The sequence below is a fragment of the Gekko japonicus genome, unplaced genomic scaffold (genome assembly GCF_001447785.1).
Source record: "Gekko japonicus isolate JY-2015 unplaced genomic scaffold, Gekko_japonicus_V1.1 scaffold2146, whole genome shotgun sequence".
NCBI classification, from domain to species: Eukaryota; Metazoa; Chordata; class Lepidosauria; order Squamata; family Gekkonidae; genus Gekko; species Gekko japonicus.
In genome coordinates, this window is record NW_015169847.1 from 11,333 (window position 1) to 32,594 (window position 21,262).

The window sequence follows — 21,262 nt, forward strand, 5'->3', positions numbered from 1 at the left end:
GGTTGTTTGTCCCGGGGCATCTTCCTTCAAAAGTTATGCACAGCCCGTGAACGTATTGCTACAAGAAACTAGAGTGCCTCCTTTTTAAGGACAGCTTTTGCCATTAGGCGGGTGCAAATCCATGACACTGACCTACCTTACAGAGCTGTTGTCGAAACAGCATGAAAATGCTTCTGCAGTGCACAGAAGCACTTATAAAGTGTTTAGAATTATTAAGAATGTAAGGACATAAGAGCAGCAGTGTTGGATCAGGCCAATGGCCCATACAGTCCAACTCTCTGTGTCACACAGTGGCCAAAACCCAGGGGCCATCAGGAGGTCCACCAGCGGGGCCAGAACCCCAGAAGCCATCCCACTGTTGCCCCCCCCCCAAGCACGAAGGATACAGAGCATCACTGCCCCAGACAGAGTGTTCCTATCTATACCTTGTGGCTAACAGCCACGGATGGACCTCTGCTCCATATGTTTATCCAATTCCCTCTTGAAGCCATCCATGGCATTCACTGCCACAGGAGGTGGTGGCGGCTACAAGCACGGACAGCTTCAAGAGGGAATTAGATAAGCATATGGAACAGAGGTCTATGAGTGGCTATTAGCCACTGCATATGGAGCAGAGTGGCTATTAGCCACAAGGTATAGACAGGAACTCTTGGTCTGGGGCAAGTGATGCTCTGTATTCTTGGTGCTTGGGGGGGCAACAGTGGGAGGGCCTCTAGTGTCCTGGCCCCACTGCTGGACCTCCTGATGGCACCGGGTATTTTTGGCCACTGTGTGACAGCGTGTTGGACTAGATGGGCCATTGGCCTGACCCAACATTGGCTTCTCTTACGTTCTTATGCTTGTAGCCGCCACCAACCTCCTGTGGCAGTGAATTCCACATGTTAATTGCTCTTTGGGTGAAGAAGAAGTTCCTTTGATCTATTCTAAGCCCACTGCTCATTAATTTCATTGAGTGTCCACCGGTTCTTGCACTGCAAGAAAGTAAGAAAAATACTTTTCTCTGCTTTCTCCATCCCTTGCCGAATTCTGCCAGCTTCTTGCATGTCACCCCTCAGTCGTCGTTTCTCCAAGCTCAAGAGCCCTCACCTCTTTCACCTGTCTTCATAGGTCTTCCATCCCCTTACTCATTTCAGTTGCCCCTTTCTGCATCTTTTCCAATGCTAGAATTAAAATATCTTTTTTGGGCTGCGGTGACCAGCATGGTACACAACCTTCCAAATGAGGTCGCGCCATCCATTTATCCAGGGCCATTCTGATAACGGGCTAGCTGGTTTCCAGTCCCCTTCTGAATAACCCCCCAGCCAGTGTTCCCTCTAAGCTGAGTGAGTGTGAGGTGAGCTAGCTCACCGGTTTTTGAGCCTCCGGCTCACACATTTTTGCCTTAGCTCAGGAAGGATGGCTCCAGAGCACACTAATTCATGCAGGAGCCAAATGGCTCACTCACAACTTTAGTGGCAGGAGCTCACAAAGTAGAATTTTTGCTCACAAGGCTCCCCAGCTTAGAGGGAGCATTGCCCCCAGCATATATCACCGTGGCCTCAGCTGCGCATCAGCTTCCCCCGACGTTGGATCAGTAGGCAAGGGGTGGAGATGACCCTCTGTTTGGCCGGAGGGGAACTTTTCTGCACCATGACGCAGGAACAGGGAGCTGAAGTTCCCTCCTCCTCCCCCCCTTTTTTTCTTTGCCTTTCCAAGCGGCTCCTGCCTCTGGGAAGGGGCCGGGCGGGGACTCGTACCTGGATAGGCTGTCAGGTGGTCAGAGGAGCCGGCGAGGGGCGGGGAAGGTCGCGCCGGGGCGCCGCTCTGCCATTGGCTTCCTCTGCTGCGCCAGCTGCTTGGAGAGGCGTGGTGCAGAGGGGCCGGGGTGTCCCCGCCGGCGAGCCGTAACTGTCAGGCGTGCAGCAGCCGGCCTGCTCCAGCGCAGAGTCCACCATCTGGGGGGAAAGATGGCCTCTCCCGCTTCCTCCTCCTCCAGGCCGCTGGCCCGCTTCTGGGAGTGGGGCAGGACCATCGTCTGCGTGGGGCGCAATTACGCGGCGCACGCCCGGGAGATGCGGACGGCGCTCCCTTCCCGGCCCGTCTTCTTCCTCAAGCCGGCCTCCGCCTACCTCCGCGAGGGCGCGCCCATCCTCCGGCCCCCCTACTGCCGGGAGCTGCACCACGAGGTCGAGCTGGGGGTGGTGGTGGGGCGGAGGGCGCAGGGGGTCTCCGAGGAGGCGGCCCTGGCGCACGTGGCCGGCTACGCCCTCTGCCTGGACATGACGGCCCGCGACACCCAGGAGGAGTGCAAGCGGCAGGGCCTCCCCTGGACGCCGGCCAAGGGCTTCCGCACCTCCTGCCCGGTCAGCGACTTCGTCCCCAAGGAGAGGATCCCGGACCCCCACCGCCTCAAGCTCTGGCTGAAGGTCAACGGGGAGCTGCGGCAGGAAGGGGACACCTCCGACATGATCTTCTCCGTCCCCTACATCATCAGCTACATCAGCAGCATCATCACGCTGGAGGAAGGGGACCTCGTGCTGACCGGGACCCCCAAGGGGGTTTCTGCCGTGCAGGGGGGCGATGAGATCGAAGCCGGCATCCAGGGGGTGCTGAGCATGCGGTTTAAGGTGGAAGAGCTGGAGTGAGCCCCCTTTTCTGGGGAGAGGGCTTTCCGACTTCAGATCATGGGACACTGGCAGTCCTCTCTGCGGGACTCAAGAGGCGGAAGTCCTCTGTAGCTCACAAGGACAGGGCCTTACCTCTTCCCACCCAGATGGGGAGACTTTCTTTGGCTCACAAAAGAGGAGAGAATGGTGGAGAGGCCGCTCACCTGCCCCTGTTTGAATGAGCAAAGTTGAAAAGTTTCTCTGTGGGAAATTTCAAACCTCCCTGTGGCCTTTCTTGAAAACACACAGCCAAACAGTGAAGGAAATATTTTTTTTTCTGTGGTGTCACAATGCACCGGGTGCCTTAGACAGAGAGTGTGAAAATTACATTAAAATGATTCTACTTATGTAAAATTTAAGTAGCTATAATGAGTATATGCTCCATTTTTTGTTTTCTCAGTTATGTGTTAGTTTCTCTTTGTCTGTTCTATTGTCTGTTTATCTTTCTATGCTGAAAACTAATAAAATCTTTTTTAAAAAAGAAAGATTACATGAAAATGTACATAAAGAAAAAGAATCTGATGTCGGGAAACGGTTGCCCTGGAATTAAATAGGATGGTGTTAATGAAAACTTCTATTTTTTCCATTCATAATAAAGCATAGACCTTTTATTGTGTTCTTTGCTTATTGGCTTGGAAACAAACAAACAAAAATAACCACTAGCCGTTTTTATAGCAGACGAAGCACTTCACCTGCTCTGGCAGAGTAACCCTTACAATACAGTTGCAAACTAGAACAGTATTGTCATGAACTACAAATCTCCATACTCCACAAAACAGAAAGTTTCATATATCTTATAGAAGACATTTAAAAAAAAACCAGCATTGTTACAGAGGGAAATAACTAATATCTATTTGTGTACATTTTTCTGAAATGCACTATTAATGAAAAGCTACTTATTTAAAGGGCTTAAAGTTAATAGAAAGAAGAACACCTTGCTGTGACGGAAAGACATGAAGACAAAACAGTTTCTTAAACATATTATACCAGACACCGTATAAATGTTGAGGGGTCAAAGCAAACTTTTAAGCATTTCAATATTTTTCAGCCCACTGCAATGGCAGCCAACACCCCCCCCCTTGACGATTTAATTTGAACATTCTATGAACCTGTTAAAGTCCTTCTAGCTGTTTGGCAGACATGCGGGGTGTTTCTTTCCCTTTCCCGGTCAAACTTAGGCTCGACTCTATAGGATCGGCTAGTTTGCAAGACAGCAGACTTGTCCTCAGTCCACTCCTTGAACTGTGCGAAAGAGTAACCTAAGGAAGGGCGTTTCAAATAGTTAACAAAAAGAGTACAAAAATTAAAAGATAGCTGTCAGAATCCTACATTTAAAACAACCCCTAAAGTCTTATTTTAACAAAATGGGCTTTTACAATGCCGGGGCAGACATTCTATCAGCCAACCGTTCAGGTCCTATGTCTAGCATAACGTGATAAAAAACTTGCAGTGTTGGGGAAGCCGCTTCTGTGAATGGCTTTTGATGGGGACTTGGAAGTTCTCAATTTGTGGGGGTCATTCTCCCACAAAAGCTTTTTCAGACTACTGTAATGCTCTCTACATGGGGCTGCCCTTGGGGCAACTTCGGAAGCTGCAGCTGGTGCAAAACGCAGCAGCCAGGTTGTTGATGGGCCTCCCCAGGTGGGAGCACATCCAGCCTGTGCTGAAGTCATTGCACTGGCTTCCAATAGCGTTCCGGATTCACTTCAAGGTGCTGTTTTTGACCTTTAAAGCCCTAAATGATCAGGGGCCTGCCTACCTGAGGGACCGCCTTTCCCCGTACATTCCCCCAAGAGCACTGCAGTCTGGAACACAACACCGCCTGGCTCCCCTTGGGCCTAGGGACGCCAGGTTGGTGGTAACCAGGACCAGGGCATTCTCCCTGGTGGCACCAATGCTGTGGAACGAGCTCCCCAATGAGATTAGAGCTCTACGGGACCTCCAGCAGTTCCATAGAGCTGTGAAAACTGAGCTGTTTCACCAAGCATTCAAATAAGAACTGACTGCACCAGTTGGGTCACACTAGCACTTTACCATAGTTTTATTGTATTTATTGTATTTTATATCTTGTATTCACTGTTTTAAATTGTATGCTGTTTTAAACTGTTGTAAGCCGCCCTGAGCCGCCTCAGTGGGAGGGCGGGGTATAAAATAATGGTGCTACCACTGCAAAGGCCTTGCTGTTGTTGGATCTCGTCTCTTGGACAGGAGGGACTCTGAGATTCTCTAGCAGGTCTTAACCGGAAGCGGGAATGTCCTGTAAGGAAAACTGCTCTTTTAGATACGCATCGAGTACTTACTTTGAAATAGATTTTACTTCGTTCCAAAAGAAGTTGCCACTTTAGTGCCGTCTTCTGGGCCTCTGTCAGAGCCAGGAACTCCTGAACCTAAGCGAAGAGACTGCAGGGTAATTGGTCTGAAATGAAACAGACTTCTCTAGAAGATGCATTAATCTACATCCTGCTTTCCTCTCCATTCCGAACTACAAAGTGGCTTTTAACACATAGTTCTAAATTTGATTTGAACCTGGGCTGTCCACAGGGGCCTAGCCTGCCGCTCGGGCTCTACCAATGAGCAGGAACCAACGCTTTCCCCAAACCAAGCGACAGCCACTCTGTCTCTTAGCTTCCCAGAGTAAATCCTCCAATCCTTGGGGTGGGAGGGGAATGAAAAAGAAGAAGAGAGCGACTGAAAAGAAAACATGTTTTGCATTTATCAGTAAGTCAATATCCAAGTGGCAGTTTCGGTAGAAACGAAGTGGCTCCGTCCTAACATATTTACTTAGACATGTCAGGAAAGCAGTAAATGCTTGTGACATCGTAAAGACTTAACACATTCATTTCAAGATGAACATTTGTAGTCAAGTGCTTTGTCAGAAGCAATTGCGGCTCTCTTGGTGCTAAAAGTTCCAAGCACAGCAGCCAATTTTTTTTTTTAAGAAAACCTTATACTCTGAAGAGGCGTTGCATCATACTATCATATATGGTGGAGATGTGAAAAGATTTGTAAATTTTGGAAAACTATAAAGCAGCTAATAGTAGAGATCACTGAAACACAGCTGAAGTTGGAGCCAGAAGTATACTTGCTTAACATGTTACCAGACGGGATTAAACGCAATGAGTTATGCTTGATATTATATATACTAACTACTTCTAGAATTCTCATAGCGAAGTGTTGGAAATCAGATAAAATACCAGGTAGAGGAGAATTAATTATGAAAATTATGGAAATAAAGGAAATGGATAAAGTGAATATGATATTGTCAGGGACAGACGAAAAGGTTTTTCAAAAAAGATGGCAAAAGATGGGTAGATGGATGGAAAAAAATGTGTAAATGTATACTCCAAAAATGTGTTGTATAAGATTATATCTTTTTATTATTATATTTTTGTTATGAAAAAGATAAATAAACTATATATACACACACACACACACCCCAGAATAGTCGTCGTTTCTAGCTCAACACAATCCAAAGAATAACACACTCCCGTCACTGTCGGTTCTCACCGTGCAGCCTAAAGTTTCTTCGGCCACTGTGTCTGAGAGCTTGCAGGAAGGGAAAGTGCCCGTGTGGTCAGTCAGATCGACAAGTAGGTCAAAGCTGGGGAAGGCCGGTGTGTCTAACGAGGAGGGTAAGCCACTACAGAAAGAACAGTCGTTGGTCGTTTCGTTGACCACGTAGTGGCACCTGGCACTGCAAGAGAGAGAAACAGCGTGGGCATGGCTTCATTCATTTTCAGTTCTTGTTTTGTGGTGCTACGGCCCATCTAGCGGTCTCTTCTAAACCCTCACCTTTGGCCGCTCCTCCTCCTTCCCCTCCCTTGCTCCTTTCCCCTCCTAAGCAGTATTTCCTTCCTATCTATATGAAAATGGGGAGGCCCTTCTGGGCAGCTTCACAATGGCACCCTTGCTGGAAGGAGGAGGAGGAGGAGAAGAAGAGGAGGAGGAGGAGATTGGATTTATACCCTGCCCTTCACTCAGAGTCTCAGAGCGGCTTCCTTTCCTTTCCCCGCAACAGACGCCCTATGGGGCTGAGAGAGCTCTTTTAAGAACTGCCCTTTCAAGGACAGCTCAGACAGAACTATGGCTTGCCCAAGGTCGCACCAGCAGCTGCATGTGGAGGAGTGGGGAATCAAACTGGGTTCTCCCAGATTAGAGTCCGCGCACTTAACCACTACACCAAACTGGCATTTACTTGCCACCTCTACCACATGCCTAGCTCAAAAACACTTCCGTGTCCAGTTTGAGAGACAGTTTGGTGTAATGGTTAAGTGTGCAGACTCTAATCTGGGAGACCCAGGTTTGAATCCCCACTCTTCCACTTGCACCTGCTGATGTGACCTTGGGTCAGTCACAAGCTCTGGCACAGCTGTTCCTGAAAGAGCAGTTTGTGTCAGAGTTCTCTCAGCCCCACCCACCTCACAGGGTGTCTGTTGTGGGGAGGGGAAAGGAGTTTGTAAGCCGCTCTGAGACTCCAAGTGAAGGGCGGGATATAAATCCAATATCTTCTTCTTCTATCCCGTTCCTGGAGCTGAACACCGAGACATAAACAGAGGTCGAAGCCTAGTTTATCTGGGCCTGGTACAGACTTGTAACCCTTCCTCCTGTGACCCCTTCTCATTATACAACCTTACATTTGTTAAAAAAACAACACAAGAACATCATGTTCTCCCTGATGCATTTAATACAAGACATTTCGGTCTTCCATTTGGAGACTGTTCCAAATAAGCAACCCACCCTCCTTTCCTATGGCCATTTGGAAACTCAGTAAATTCCTGCTGTCATTCCAAAGGAAGAAATGGGTTCAAACAGGGAGTAATTCTCTTTAGAGAAGGCCCTTTAGATGCACGTGAGGTGAGGTTACAGCATCTCAGGAAAGGCTTCTATGCAAAAGAGGAAAGCGGTCTGATGATCAGAGGGAGGAGGTCTTTAAAAACTGTTTTCAGCTGACTTGGAACTAGGGTTCCCAAACTCCAGGTGGTAACTGGAAACCTCCCGCTGTTACAACTGATCTCCAGGTGACAGAGATCGGTTCACCTTGAGAAAATGGACACTTTGAAAAGTGGGCTCTAGGGCGTTATACCCAGGCTGAAGCCCCTCCCCTCCCCAAACCCCGCCCTCCACAGTCTCCACCCACAGAATTGTCAGGAATTTCCCAACTTGGAGTTGGTGACCCTACCTGGAACAGGGAAGAGCTTGATTAAGATGCTTACCATCTGTTTCGTATTATTTTAGCTGTTTCGCTATCAATGTTCAGCATGGAAATATAGGCAAAAATAATGCCATAGAAAGGTTCTGGTTTCCCCTCGTTTTGTAAAACTTTCGTCTTTATCTGCTCCACTGTATAAACCTCAGCTATTGCCTGCACTAAAGGAAAAAAAACAACAGAGAGAATTAAAAGACTGTCTAAGACAGGGATGTCAAACATGCGGCCCGGGGGCCGGATCAGGCCCTTGGAGGGCTTCTATCAGGTCCGCAGTGGAACTGGCTGTCTTCTGCTTCTTCTTCCAGTTCTGCTGCTGCTGCGTCATCATAGGTTTGCAGCTTACAGATACACACCTGAGCACCGTACTCAAGATTGTGACAGCACAGACATTTTGATGCAATAATTCAGAGCAAGAGGTGTCAGTTATCAGACACTGTTAAATAAACAAAATATTGCAAGAGTGCTAATTTTTTTTTTTAAAAAAACACAATTTTATTAGGATATAGTAATAAGTAAAATTGTACGTCATATAACAAACTTTTCATATCCTTTTATCCAAATATTTCCCCCCCTTCTGACTTCCTACAGTGCTCAAACCTCTATTACATTCTTAATTTTTTTCTCCTTTTCCAATTCTTTAACAACATAATTCTTTCAGGTAACATATCTTTTTATCTGTTTATCTATGTATGTTTAAATTTAATCTAAATGTCCATCCAACCTTAATAATTGTCAAAGCAAAATAGATTGTTTTTTACATCCCAGTATTTCTCCAAGTAGTCTTTAATCAAGAGTGCTAATGTTTTAAGCATGTTTTAAAGTAAAAAAACCTTTGTGTGTGTGTGTCCTTTATAAAGTTTATATTTCCACTACCTGGCATTACATTTTATGACACACATGGCCCGGCCCAACAAGGTCTCATTTAGGTCAGATCCAGCCCTCATAACAAATGAGTTCGACACCCCTGGTCTAAGAATACCCCCCAAAAAATATAACGATGTGATCTATGGTCTAATATATAGTAAGAAAGACTTCCACTTTCAGTAGACTTTGGGCTTCAATTTTTTAAAAAGTTGAAATGAGAATTTGGGTGGGGGGGACTCTTAAAATAAACAGAAAGCATAGCTTAGTTTCATTTCATAAACCAAGCTAGAACAAACACGTTTATCTTATACATTGCCTTTTGAAACTGGATATATTCAAATATTTGGTCGCAGGATAACTAGAAATATTAATCTTTCTTGATCTGGCGTTGTCTCCCAGACTGAAGTCCAGCTCTCTGCCAGACAAACCACAACGGCTGAATTCAGCATCTCTAATTACAGCGTCTTCTCCCTACCACTTCCTCGGTTATTATTTCCCAGATGTGGTATGCAGCCTTATATTGACTGCACATGAGAACTTTCAAGGCACAAAAATCTGACTCCTGAAGTACCTGGTAAAAGATTTTTATTTTAACCGTTGCATGGGGTCCAAGTGAGTAAACTTTTAAAAAGGGAAAACACAAAAGACCTATAGTTCTTCTTCACCCTATAGGTGGTTGAAGGAACACTTACAGTTTATGGGCTCTCTGAACTGGTCTCCTATTTCATCATCAAGAGCTAACATCTCTGCACTCTCTCTTATGAAGTTGAGAAGAATGTTTGCTTCTGGCGTATCTTGGTGGGGGGAAGACAGTGTTAATAAAGGCAGGCATGTATAACGTCCCAACTAGGTCAACCCCGTAAATTAAGGCTGATGTCTTTAACATTTTTTAAAAGTTTAGATTCTTGTCTATTCGAGTTTGGCAGAAGGAAGCCAAAAAAAAGAGGGGGAACGAGCGTACATGAAATAGTACAAAGCACAAGAAACCGCTGGCTAAAGATAAACAAAAAAATAAAAATAAATATTTAATGTCGAGTTAATACAGTCATATAACTATATAAAGCCAAGGTGTTTTTGCAAGAAACAACAGTAATACAGAAAAATAAAGTCCAAAGAATTTCAATATGTCTCACTCCTGTTGTATAGTAATTCCATAGTCCAACTTGACAGACATTGAACATATCCATATAATCTTGAAATCCATAAGCCATAGACATGCGTAGGCTACAGTGAGTCTTTCTGTGTGTTTATATTATGTATCTACAGGGGTCATTTCGTAGAAAAAGAGCTAGGGGAACTCATTAGCATAGCTCATTAGCATATGCCACACCCCCTGACATCAGGGGCCCGGCGGTGGACCTGCAAGGCCGGCGGGAGGGTGAGGAAGCCCCGCCAAGGCCCTCCCTGGCCCCAGGCAGGCAGGGGTGGGGAGAGGCGGGGAGGAAGCAACTTACCCTCCCTCTTCTCCTGCTTCCTCCTGGCTGAATGAGGGCCGGAAGCGGGGCAGCCAGAAGTGGGGGGCGGGGCTTCGTCGTGTGCCCCGCCCCTGCCCCTCACCGAGGGGAACTGCGATCCCCCGCAACCCCCCCAAATCGACCTTTGTGTATCTATGTAATTTATACACATTGTTTGATCGTTTATCCTCATTCGTGCATGTCTTGAATTTGTATTTAGTCCCACTGTAACCTATTGGTTTTGAAAAAGAACTATTCGAAATGTGGCAGCTCGAATCCGGACTACCCGTCTCTATGGCTTATGGATTTCAACATTATATGGCTTTCCCAGGAACTATATGAGTCCACTCTATGATGAATGTATGTCAAATATAGTTATATGACTGCATTAACTCGGCATTAAATGTTATTTTTATATAATTTTGTTTATCATTAGCCAGCGGTTTCTTGTGCTTTGTATTATTCGAGTTTGCAGCCATCTCGTCCCACCGGCAGTGGCTCCTCCAAGGCCTCAGGAGGAATGGGGTCTTTCTGTGGTTGCCAGCTCTGGGTTTGGAAATACCTGGAGATTTTGGGAGTGGGGCCTGGGGAGGGCAGGATTTGGAGAGGAGAGGAACCTCAGTGGGGGTCTAATGCCACAGAGTCCACCTTCCAAAGCAGCCATTTTCTCCAGGCGAACCGATCTCCATCACCTGGAGATCAGTTGAAATCCCAGCATATCCCCAGCCACCACCTACAAGTTATATCCAAAAGAGAGCTCACGGGAGGAGGTTGTATCAAAACCAGGGCTATTTTTGGGCAGGAACGGAGTTCCGGCTGGCTCCCGAGTTGGCCACGCCCAGCAGGAACCCATTAGCATAATAGGCCACACCCAACAGCAGAAACTCATTAGGATTGGCTACATTAGGGGGGTGTGGCCTAACATGCAAAGGAGTTCCTGCAACAAAAAAAGGCCCTGGGTTTTGACAACAAACAAGGTAAACAGAATAACAAGCAAAAGGTGGATGTGGCTGGATGACCACCCTTCTGGTAACATGGGGGTGCGGCCTAATGTGCTAATGAGCTGTGCTGTCAGGGGTGTGGCCTAATAGGCTAATGAGTTTCTGCTGTTGGGTGTGGCCTATTATGCTAAAGAGTTCCTGCTGGGCTTTTTCTACAAAAAGAGCCCTGCAAAACACAAACACTCCGTGGATAACTTATGAACAGAAGTAGAAAGAATATATTATCCAAGACAATTTTAACAATTCTTAACAGTTCAAATATTTCTCCAATGCAAACACTCGAATAATTTCTTAAAGGGTTAGGATCCAACAGTACTTAATGCAAAAGACAAAATCCAAGTAAAGTTCACTAATTTTCTGTGAAATCAAAAGATAATTTAACAATTCTCCTTAGACCAGTTTTCCAAATCCAGTCACCCCATTAACATGTTGTTCTTTCTGTCGACAATGCTTCTACAATACTTTTGATTTCACAGCTAGAAGAGTATCGGCTATCTGAGGAAGCAGGAAGCGAACGCAGTACTGAAGCTGGCCGTGTGTAGCTGCTACTCCTTTAATGTGGAACCTTTGTTTTCCTGTGGAACTTTCACTTTTTTGAAGCGTCTGCTCTCCTGAAGCGTCTTATACAGAAGATTAGTGAACTTTACTTGAATTTTGTCTTTTGTATTAAGTACTGTTGGATCCTAACCCTTTAAGAAATTATTCGAGTGTTTGCATTGGAGAAATATTTGAACTGTTAAGAATTGTTAAAATTGTCTTGGATAATATATTCTTTCTACTTCTGTTCATAAGTTATTCATGGAGTGTTTGTGTTTTCATACCACCACATACAAGTTGGCAACCCTAGGTGTTTCCCGACATCAGCTACAAAGGTGGGACCGACTGAAGATCCGTGTATACGAAAACATCTATGTATGCTGATCCACCAAGCTGCCTGCTCTAAAGAAATTAAATGTTATAGATGGAGAATTTTTTTTGCTATGAAGTGAAACAAGTAAAACTGGTTTCAGTTAAGACACAAACCACCATTTTCATTAAAAATCTGGTACAGCATTGATTATAGGGCACCAGATGATTATAGAGCACTGAATGACTAAACAAGATTTGGAACAGTCCCTTACCAGGATTAGGCGTAATAATGGTTTTGGAGATTACGGTTGCAACCATGGAGTTCCTAAATTTGTCAAAGTTTATTTTCACATCTGCTGCAAAGATTACTGGGAACGAGAAATATGCATTCTTGTTATTTTAGGGAAAGCTTTTCAGGTTTGTGCTAGCCTCAGCAGAAATGTGCTGTGAGGAAGGTGAAAGAGGATACCTGTTTCTCGAGGCATCCAGCTCTGTGCGTGCTGGATGGATTCATTGTCCCAGCTGGAGAGAAAGCAGGATTCAGTTAATGCAAACGTTATTTATTTAAAATATTAACATTAGAATGGGTTTTATAAGCCTATATAAAATATATACCTTCGTTGCAAAACTTTGGCATTTCCAGCGATGGGTTACATAAAGTAACAGCATTAAAAGGTTGTTTAAAAAAAAAAAAAGATCATACACAATCCTACAAACCACAGAATCAAATCCAGAAAAGGAACATAAGAGAAGCCAATGTTGGATCAGGCCAATGGCCCATCCAGTCCAACACTCTGTCACTCTAACATCTAACACTCGACGCTTACAAGGAAGAAATAGATATGTTTTCATAGAATCATAGAGTTGGAAGGGACCTCCAGGGTCATCCATTCCAACGCCATGCACAATGCAGGGATTTCACAAATAACTCCCCCTCCACACCCACAGTGACCACTGTTCCATGCCCAGAAGATGACAAAAAACTTCCAGGGTCCCTGGCCAAACCGGCCTGGAGAAAAATTGCTTCCTGACCCCAAAGTGGCAATCAGCATTTCTCTGGGCATGTAAGAAAGGGCAACAAGAACTAAGCACTAATGCAACCCTTCCTGCCCTCCCTTCTCACGATCTGCCTAAGTTTTTGCTTGCCTCCTCAAAGCAAACAGGGCAAGCAACTTCAAGTCACCCTAGAAAAGGAATTCCAGAGAACATGAACTGTGAAGGCCCTAGATTATGCCTCAACCGATGGCCCTCTATGATGGGGGGGGCCCCCACTGGGAGCGAAGCATCCCCCGATTACCTTCTTGGGTAAAAAGGTATCATACGGGGAGAGGCATTCCCCAGTGTGTGCAGGACAAATCAACCGAAGGATCAGATGAGCACATGCATTCATACAAAAGGCTGATAGATCTATGATAATCTATGGACGGGACGGGCAGCATGTCGCTCTGGAACATGCAAGATCACCTACGGCCAGACTGACTTAAACAGCATCTTATTTCCTCATCTCCATGATGACCTTTCATAATTGATCTGTGGCTCTGTTTCCCTCTGCTTCTCCTGAGGGAAGCGTTTGTCAATAACTCAGAGAAACAGGCAATGCGTTTGAGGCCCTTCTATCGGACAGCCTAGTGTGTAATATAGCTTAATGGATATCACGGCCATCTAATGAGCGCCGCTGTGTCCTCACAAAGCCTGCTCGGTTAATAAGGGGCTTCGATTAATTACAGCGATAAGTACTTACACGGGGTGCAGCGCCACATCTGGGAAGCATAGAGCTCCCGTGGCGAACTCGAGGCTTCCCGCCGAAGATGCGGGGTAAAAAACTAGTACCTTGGAGGTACTAGTTTCCGGAAACCGCGGGGCAAGGGCGGGCACCTGTTCGCGTTTCCGGTGGAATCCCGTAGCATCCGGCGCCTGCCCATGTCCCGTCGCAAAGAAGGTGTTTTTTTTTTAAAGTCTCCACAGGATGCGCACAAGCACCCAACGGCGCAAGTGCAAACTTGGGATTAAAAAAAAAAAACCGTTTGCCACGGCAGCGCCGCTTCTTTGCCACGCCGTCTAATCAGCACCTCCCCGGGCGCCCCCCCCAACCACCGGACGTCGGTGGGACGTGTGATCCCGCGGCCGCGCGGTAGTTCGCTCCAGGGCAAACAGCCACGCCTCCCCCCCCCGCGATATTTGGCCCGTGTGACCGGGGCCTGTGTAGATTTGAACAGTGGTTTAGAAGACGGCTTACCATATCATCAGAAAGGAAGACTGTGTTTCATCAAACAGCCGCACTTCGCACCTGTGACCTCTTCGTCTGTCTGAAGTGGTGAAATACTTTGGCTCGCCAACCTTTAGTCAAGTGAGGGGGGGAAACCTGAATTTGCACTTAATCTTGTATTCACCTTGCTTTGTAAATAGCAACAGTCGGCTTCTGCATTTATTGGGGCAGGACAAAAATCCTACTGTTTAAATCATGATAACTTCAGAAAAATTCAGCAGGGATAGTTGTAATTATTGGAGTTCGTCCTACAGGAGGGGGAGAGCTAAAGACAGTGTTCTGAAATAACAGAAGGGCACTGCTGCAAAAGAAGTGGAGACAGAGTACTGTAAGATTTAATTCCCTCTGACTTGTGTGTGTGTGTCTGTGTGTGAGTGTGTGCGATGTCAAGTCACAGCTGACTTATGGCAACCCTGTAAAGTTTTCAAGGCAAGAGACGTTCAGAGGTGGTTGGCCAATGCCTGCCTCCGCATAGCAACCCTGGTATTCCTTGGAGGTCGCCCATCCAAATACAAGCCAGGACCAACCCTGCTTAGCCTCCAAGACCTCACGAGATCGGGCTAGTCTGACTAGCCTGGTCAGGGCTTCCCTTTGCACAGAAGCCTTTTTAAAAATGCCTAAATTTCTAAGGTTGGAAATGTTTTGTCAAAGGCTTTCATGGCCGGAGTTCATTAGCTGTTGTAGATTCCCGGGCTGTATGGCCGTGGTCTTGGCATTGTAGGACCTGACGTTTCGCCGGTAGCTGTGACTGGCATCCTCAGAGGTATAACACAGAAAGACGGAGTATTCTCCGTGTCAAGGTGAGAAGAAAAATGGTAGGCAGGTAATTTCTATCTCCTCAGGAAGGTGGGGATGGAGTACTCTCTGTGTCAAGGTGAGAAGAAAAATGGTAGGCAGATAATTTATAACTACTCAGGAAGGTGGGGATAGAGTACTCTCTGTGTCAAGGTGAGAAGAAAAATGGCAGGCAGGTAATTTATATCTACTCAGAAAGGTGGGGTAGGGGATGATGCCCTACCCCACCTTCCTAAGTAGATATAAATTACCTGCCTACCATTTTTCTTCTCACCTTGACACAGAGAGTACTCTGTCTTTCTTTGTTATACCTCTGAGGATGCCAGTCAGAGCTACCAGCGAAACGTCAGGTCCTACAATGCCAGACAACCCGGAAAATCTACAACAGCTAATGTTGGAAATATTTGTTTCCTGCCCTGTTTTGTTGTTTTTGTACGTATATTGTGGCTTGGTTGCGATAGTTTTAATTCTGTGTTTTTGTTTGGTTCTTAAATGTTTCTTATTATGTATGTGTTAGTCTGTTAGCCACCTTTGTGGCCCTGCTGAGCTCACAAAGGCAGGGGTATAAACTTTGTAAATAAAATGAATAATATGTTACGAGGAAATGTGTTTCCTCATAAGTCAAATGTGGGAGAGGGCCTGTTAATTGTTTGACGTTCCAGATACGATGTCCCCTGTCTCAGACCTCCAGACTTCATGGCAAGAGACGCTAGATAGCTAGAGAGGCATACTGACCTTTCTTCCTGCCTTCACTTTTCTGCCACTGTCCCTTCTGAAATGCAGACTGTGTTCCCAGGGACTTTTCCCCTTCCTTCCGTTCTCTGTTACTCAGATAAAGATGATCTCTCTCCCTGCACATACCAAGAGAGAGACATGTGGTCCTCTCTTGGCACCAGGAGGCAGATGGGCCTCTTACCATCTGCTTCCATCCTTTAGCTAGTAAGTTAGTGCTCTGTCCTGTCCCTACTCTTTCCTGTCCAAAGTGAACTTCTCAAATAAAGAGAGGAGTATTTCTCTTCTAAACCTGCAATGTGGCTCTGTGTGGCTTTGTAAGCTGAGAGTAAACTGGTAAAGTGATGCTCCTGCGTTTGCAGTTTGCAGCTTTATTTAAGCACTCTGCTAACGAGTGGTGACTGGACGAACCACACCAGTTAACCCTAATGTTAAATTTCCTGCATGGGAGAATTAACAGGAAGGAGAGGTTGCCCCTTCCTGCACCCTGCATTTGTGTCACCTCAGCAGACACAGGTTTATTTATTTATTTATTTTTATTTAACTTGCGATTTCTAGACCGCTCAACCCCGAAGGCTCTGAGCGGTTTACATGATTAATTTTACTTCCTATCTAGGGCCACAATATTCAGGGGAGGTGACTGCCTACCGGCACCCCAGACAGCAGGGTTTGTTCTTGCTTTTTCCCTTTCTCGGCTTTTTCTTCCGCTTTTCCTGATGGCGTTTTTCTTAGTGCAGGCCCCATCGCAGCGACTCCTCTAGGTGAGATCTTTTGCGGTGCGCGGCTTGTGTGACGACCGCAGTTCCGGCACATGTCCTGTTGGCTCTGCCGGACCGCGTCGTCACGTCACCGCGCCTTCCCGTCCTATCTCCGCCCGAATTCCGCGCCGCTTGCCGCCTGGATGTTCACTGCGCTCACTGGTCACCGGACACCGCACGTTGCCACCACTCGTCGCCGCCACTCGCACCACTTTGCGGCCGCTCCTGCTGCACCCACTCCATAGGGAGGGAGGGTGCCCCCTGCTACCTAGAGCAGGTACCCATTTATCTACTTGCAAAGCTTTCGAACCGCTGGGTGGGCGGGAGCTGGGACAAGGGCCGGGAGAACACGCATTTGTAAAGATGGATAGCCCAGGCTAGCCCGGTCTTCTCTTGCCATGAAATCCCTAAGGGATCACCATAAGTCAGCTGTGACTTTCCACCACCAATATCGTTCAGCCCTCAAATAGCCTTAGCTGGGTGAGTACGGGGAGTGCGCTAGCGAGGTGATACCAAGGGACACCTTACAACATGGTCTCATGACAATCACACAACAAGATTAACTATAGCTGTTGCCACAGCTTGTACTGCAGTTTTGCCTAGCTCTCGTTCATTTCAATGGCACCGGTGGAGGGGGACTTCCTGGGGGTAAAGGGGTTATGTTGGAAAGAGAGAAGAAGAAGAAGAAGAGGACAAAGGTAAGATTCTGCCAGGAGCACGTGTTTAACCCATAAACCAATATAGAATTAATGTGTAACCACGTACTTAAAAATTAAGCTATGTGTGTAACTCAAAGGACTATGAACAAGACTTCTCATGCTGCAGTGCCGTGCCGGGGCCCCGGCCGAGATACATGGACACCCGTGTGGAATCTTGACTATGAGTGTAAGAAAAAAAAAACCCTTGAATGTCCCTCGTTAACCTTCCTTAGCACTAAAAAGTCAAGCAAAGGTAAAAGAAGATCACTCCAGTCATTTGTGACCTGACAAATCCTTATGTGTGCAAAAATCTATTAGATACCGGTAGTTGGGCTTCAGAAGACAGTCCCAGAGGACAGCCGTGTTAGTCTCCTGTAGAACAGAGAGAACTTTGACTTTTGAACTCTTGTACCCTGAAAATCTTGTCAGCCTCTAATGTGCTACTCAGGGCTCTTTTTGTAGAAAAAGCCCAGCATTAACTCATTAGCATAATAGGCCACACCCAACAGCAGGAACTCATTAGCATTTTGGGCTACACCCCTGACAGCACAGCTCATTAGCACATTAGGCCGCACCCCCATGTTACCAGAAGTGTGGTCATCCAGCCACACCCACCTTTTGCTTCTTATTCTGTTTACCTTGTTTGTTGTCAAAACCCAGGGCCTTTTTTTGTAGCAGGGACTCCTTTGCATGTTAGGCCACACACCCCTAATGTAGCCAATCCTAATGAGCTTCTGCTGTTGGGTGTGGCCTGTTATGCTAATGAGATCCTGCTGGGCGTGGCCAACTCGGGAGCCAGCCGGAACTCCGTTCCTGTGCGTTCCTGCCCAAAAATAGCCCTGGTGCTACTGGAATCTAGCTGAATCTAGCTCAGGCTTCAGAAGGACACTGCTAAACGTGTTACAGGTTTTGCCGACTTACCGACTTCACGGCAGCAAGGACGTTAATGATTTTCCCCTCCAAGCTCTGTCCGTTGGCCACAATGTCCCCCAGTGAGTAAAAATCCTGAGGGTCCTTCACGGGCACATGCAACAGCGACAGCAGCTCGGGGTCCACCTCACAGCGAGAGCAGATTTTGACCACGGAATGAATCTCGCTGAGCAGTAGCTTGTAGCAGCTGACATGCACACAAATACGATATTTTTACCCATCGTTACGCCAAAGATAATTCATATGAACTCTCTAAATTATTGCAGCTTATTGTTATGCTAATGCTGGGGGGGGGGTCTGCAGGGAATCCAAATTCACTTATCTCTAGGAAGCACTGTGCCGCTTCAGGTGCAGAACTACCCAGCTAGCTCAGATTTTAACAGATAATTGCCATCCACAAGAATCTCTAGAGGAAGCAAAATGCAAGGCTACGTTCTCGGCTCGTCCCAGGAACATAATTGCTTCTCAGATTCATCCGTATAATGCCACATGAACGGCCAGGGGTCGTTTCGTAGAAAAAGAGCTAGGGGCACTCATTAGCATAACTCATTAGCATATGCCACACGCCCTGACATCACCGGAAGTGTGTCATAAGGCCACACCCCCCGCCCCCAACGGTCCCGGCTGCCGCCGCCGGCCTTGCAGCTCCACTGCCGAGCCCCATGAGGGGCATGGCGGTGGACCTGCAAGGCCGGCGGGAGTGCGAGGAAGCCCCGCGAAGGCCCTCCCTGGCCCCAGGCAGGCAGGGGTGGGGAGAGGCAGGGAGGAGGCAACTTACCCTCCCTCTTCTCCTGCCTCCTCCTGGCTGAATGAGGACCGGAAGCGGGGCGGCTGGAAGCAGGGGGCGGGGCTTTGTCATGTGCCCTGCCCCCCATCCCTCACCCGGGGGAACTGCGATCCCCCGCGATCCCCCCCAAAATGACCTCTGTGAACGGCCCTGTACATGAAACTCAGTTATTGGGGGCATATGTAAAATTAGCAAGAATGACAGGCGATAGGCCAATGACTTCAAAGACACGAGGAATTCTTTGCTCAGATAACCTGCCTTCTAGTGTCGGCTCCAGCAATGTACATGCTCACATAAACACGACAGTTGAGAATTTTGGTCACAGTGACCCCATGTAAATTTTGGGAGATAAGGATCACAGCCTACCAAGCAATCATATTGTGGCGACCTCTGTTTATCTGCGTGTACCAGAGAAATGCATAAAAGCAGGCATTAGTCTGGTGTAGTGGTTAGGTGTGCGGACTCTAATCTGGGAGAACCGGGTTTGATTCCCCACTCCTCCACTTGCACCTGCTGGATGACCTTGGGCAAGCCGTAGTTCTGGCACAGCTGTTCTTGAAAAAAGAGCAGCGACTAACAGCACGGCTTCTAGGAGGCCACCCATTACCCTGAGACTTGAAGAAAAAGAAGAAGAGATTGGATTTATACCCCGCCCTTCACTCGGAGTCTCAGAGCGGCTTACAAACTCCTTTCCCTTCCCCTCCCCACAACAGACACCCTGGGAGGTGGGTGGGGCTGAGAGAACTCTGACACAAACGGCTCTTTTTCAAGGACAGCTGTGCCAGAGCTTGTGACTGACCCAAGGTCACATCAGCAGGTGCAAGCGGAGGAGTGGGGAATCTCGGCGTCTCAGAGCGGCTTACAAACTCCTTTCCCTTCCCCTCCCCACAACAGACACCCTGTGAGGTGGGTGGGGCTGCGAGAGCTCTGACACAAACTGCTCTTTTTCAAGGACAGCTGTGCCAGAGCTTGTGACTGACCCAAGGTCACATCAGCAGGTGCAAGCGGAGGAGTGGGGAATCTCGGAGTCTCAGAGCGGCTTACAAACTCCTTTCCCTTCCCCTCCCCACAACAGACACCCTGTGAGGTGGGTGGGGCTGAGAGAGCTCTTGACACAAACGGCTCTTTTTCAAGGACAGCTGTGCCAGAGCTTGTGACTGACCCAAGGTCACATCAACAGGTGCAAGCGGAGGAGTGGGGATTCAAACCCGGTTCTCCCAGATTAGAGTCCACACACTTAACCACTACACCAAACTGGCTAGTGGTCCCTGCCAGTCAGTGTGGTTCTCTTGTCGGGAAAGGAGGCTGTAAGATCAAGGAGACCAGAGAGAGCACAGGGGCACAGGTCCAGGTAGCAGGAGACACGTTGCCCAACTCTACTGAGAGAGCAATCACCGTTGCTGCGACTCCACAGTCCATCACTGAAGGCGTCAAAACAGATCTGTGTGGCCATGCTGGAGTCTCCCCCTAAAGGTGTCGCCATCCCTTACAGGCCCAAGCCGTCCAGTTCTCCTGTCACCTCTGCAGGCGGTCAGGACAGGTACAGCAGCAGCAGTGCAAGCTACCCCCACACCGCCCCATCAATGTGCCTCGACTCTGACGTGGAGGGACCACCTCAAGAGCTGACCAAGCTGCACCAGTTGGCAATGCAACAAGTCACACTTTCCAGTGTCTCGTGGCAACACTGGATTCAGTGGCATTGAATCCAGCTCTCCAGATGGGAAAAGCTATTGGGGTTCGGATGCCTCAGCTCAGACTACTTCTCATGGATTCCACCATTCCAAATGATCTGATTGGCTGTATCACTGGGCGTCAGGGCGCCAAGGCCAATGAGATTCGCCAGACGTCTGGGGCGCAGATCGAAATTGCCAATCCGGAGGAAGGCTCTGCTGACCGGCAGCCTACTCCCCCGCCCACATCAAAGATGTTCCACCCATTCGACCGCCTTCTGCCATCCCTTCTCCTTCATGGCTGTACAACCATTTTCATAAAAAAAAAAAAATAGCGGTACACTGGGGTCTTTTGGGGCCGGAGCACGCTGGAGCACCACTCCGGCAGCCCAGGAGCCAGCGCAAATGGCAGCGGCGGCAATCCCCATCCCCAGCTCCCCGCGCTGCAGCGCTGGGGCTGGGGGGAGGCGCGGAGAGCCCCGCAGCCGAGTCCCCTGGGCCCGCGCAGAAGCACTGGGGCCAGGGGGAGACCTGGAGAGCCCCGCCGCCGGTTTCCCTGACCCGCGCCCAAGCAGTAAGTAAGGGATCCACGGGGGTGGGGTGGCAA

General features: G+C 47.8%; 2 protein-coding genes and 1 pseudogene across 2 annotated transcripts in view; 2 read left to right on the forward strand and 1 right to left on the reverse strand.

Moving 5' to 3' along the window:
• The first annotated feature begins 1,838 nt into the window (after positions 1-1,838).
• On the forward strand, positions 1,839-3,093 carry FAHD1 (fumarylacetoacetate hydrolase domain containing 1). The gene has a single exon (XM_015417347.1). The coding sequence runs from the start codon at positions 1,947-1,949 to the stop codon at positions 2,622-2,624; it is 678 nt and encodes a 225-aa protein (XP_015272833.1). The 5' UTR covers positions 1,839-1,946; the 3' UTR covers positions 2,625-3,093.
• A 664-nt stretch (positions 3,094-3,757) lies between these two features.
• Positions 3,758-21,262, reverse strand: part of MEIOB (meiosis specific with OB domains) — a 106,081-nt gene continuing 88,576 nt past the window's right edge. Inside the window, exons 5-13 of the mRNA XM_015417345.1 lie at positions 18,190-18,385; positions 14,256-14,356; positions 12,489-12,541; positions 12,292-12,387; positions 9,408-9,509; positions 7,859-8,012; positions 6,153-6,339; positions 4,946-5,032; positions 3,758-3,904 (exon numbers count right to left, since the gene is read on the reverse strand). Of these exons, the coding sequence (XP_015272831.1) occupies positions 3,758-3,904; positions 4,946-5,032; positions 6,153-6,339; positions 7,859-8,012; positions 9,408-9,509; positions 12,292-12,387; positions 12,489-12,541; positions 14,256-14,356; positions 18,190-18,385 (1,123 nt within the window). The remainder of the gene's footprint in view (positions 3,905-4,945; positions 5,033-6,152; positions 6,340-7,858; positions 8,013-9,407; positions 9,510-12,291; positions 12,388-12,488; positions 12,542-14,255; positions 14,357-18,189; positions 18,386-21,262) is intronic.
• Positions 19,201-20,990, forward strand: LOC107115604 (annotated as a pseudogene).

Excerpts from the sequence above, each read along its gene's own strand:
- FAHD1 (XM_015417347.1), top strand. The coding sequence starts at position 1,947 with ATGGCCTCTCCCGCTTCCTCCTCCTCCAGGCCGCTGGCCCGCTTCTGG.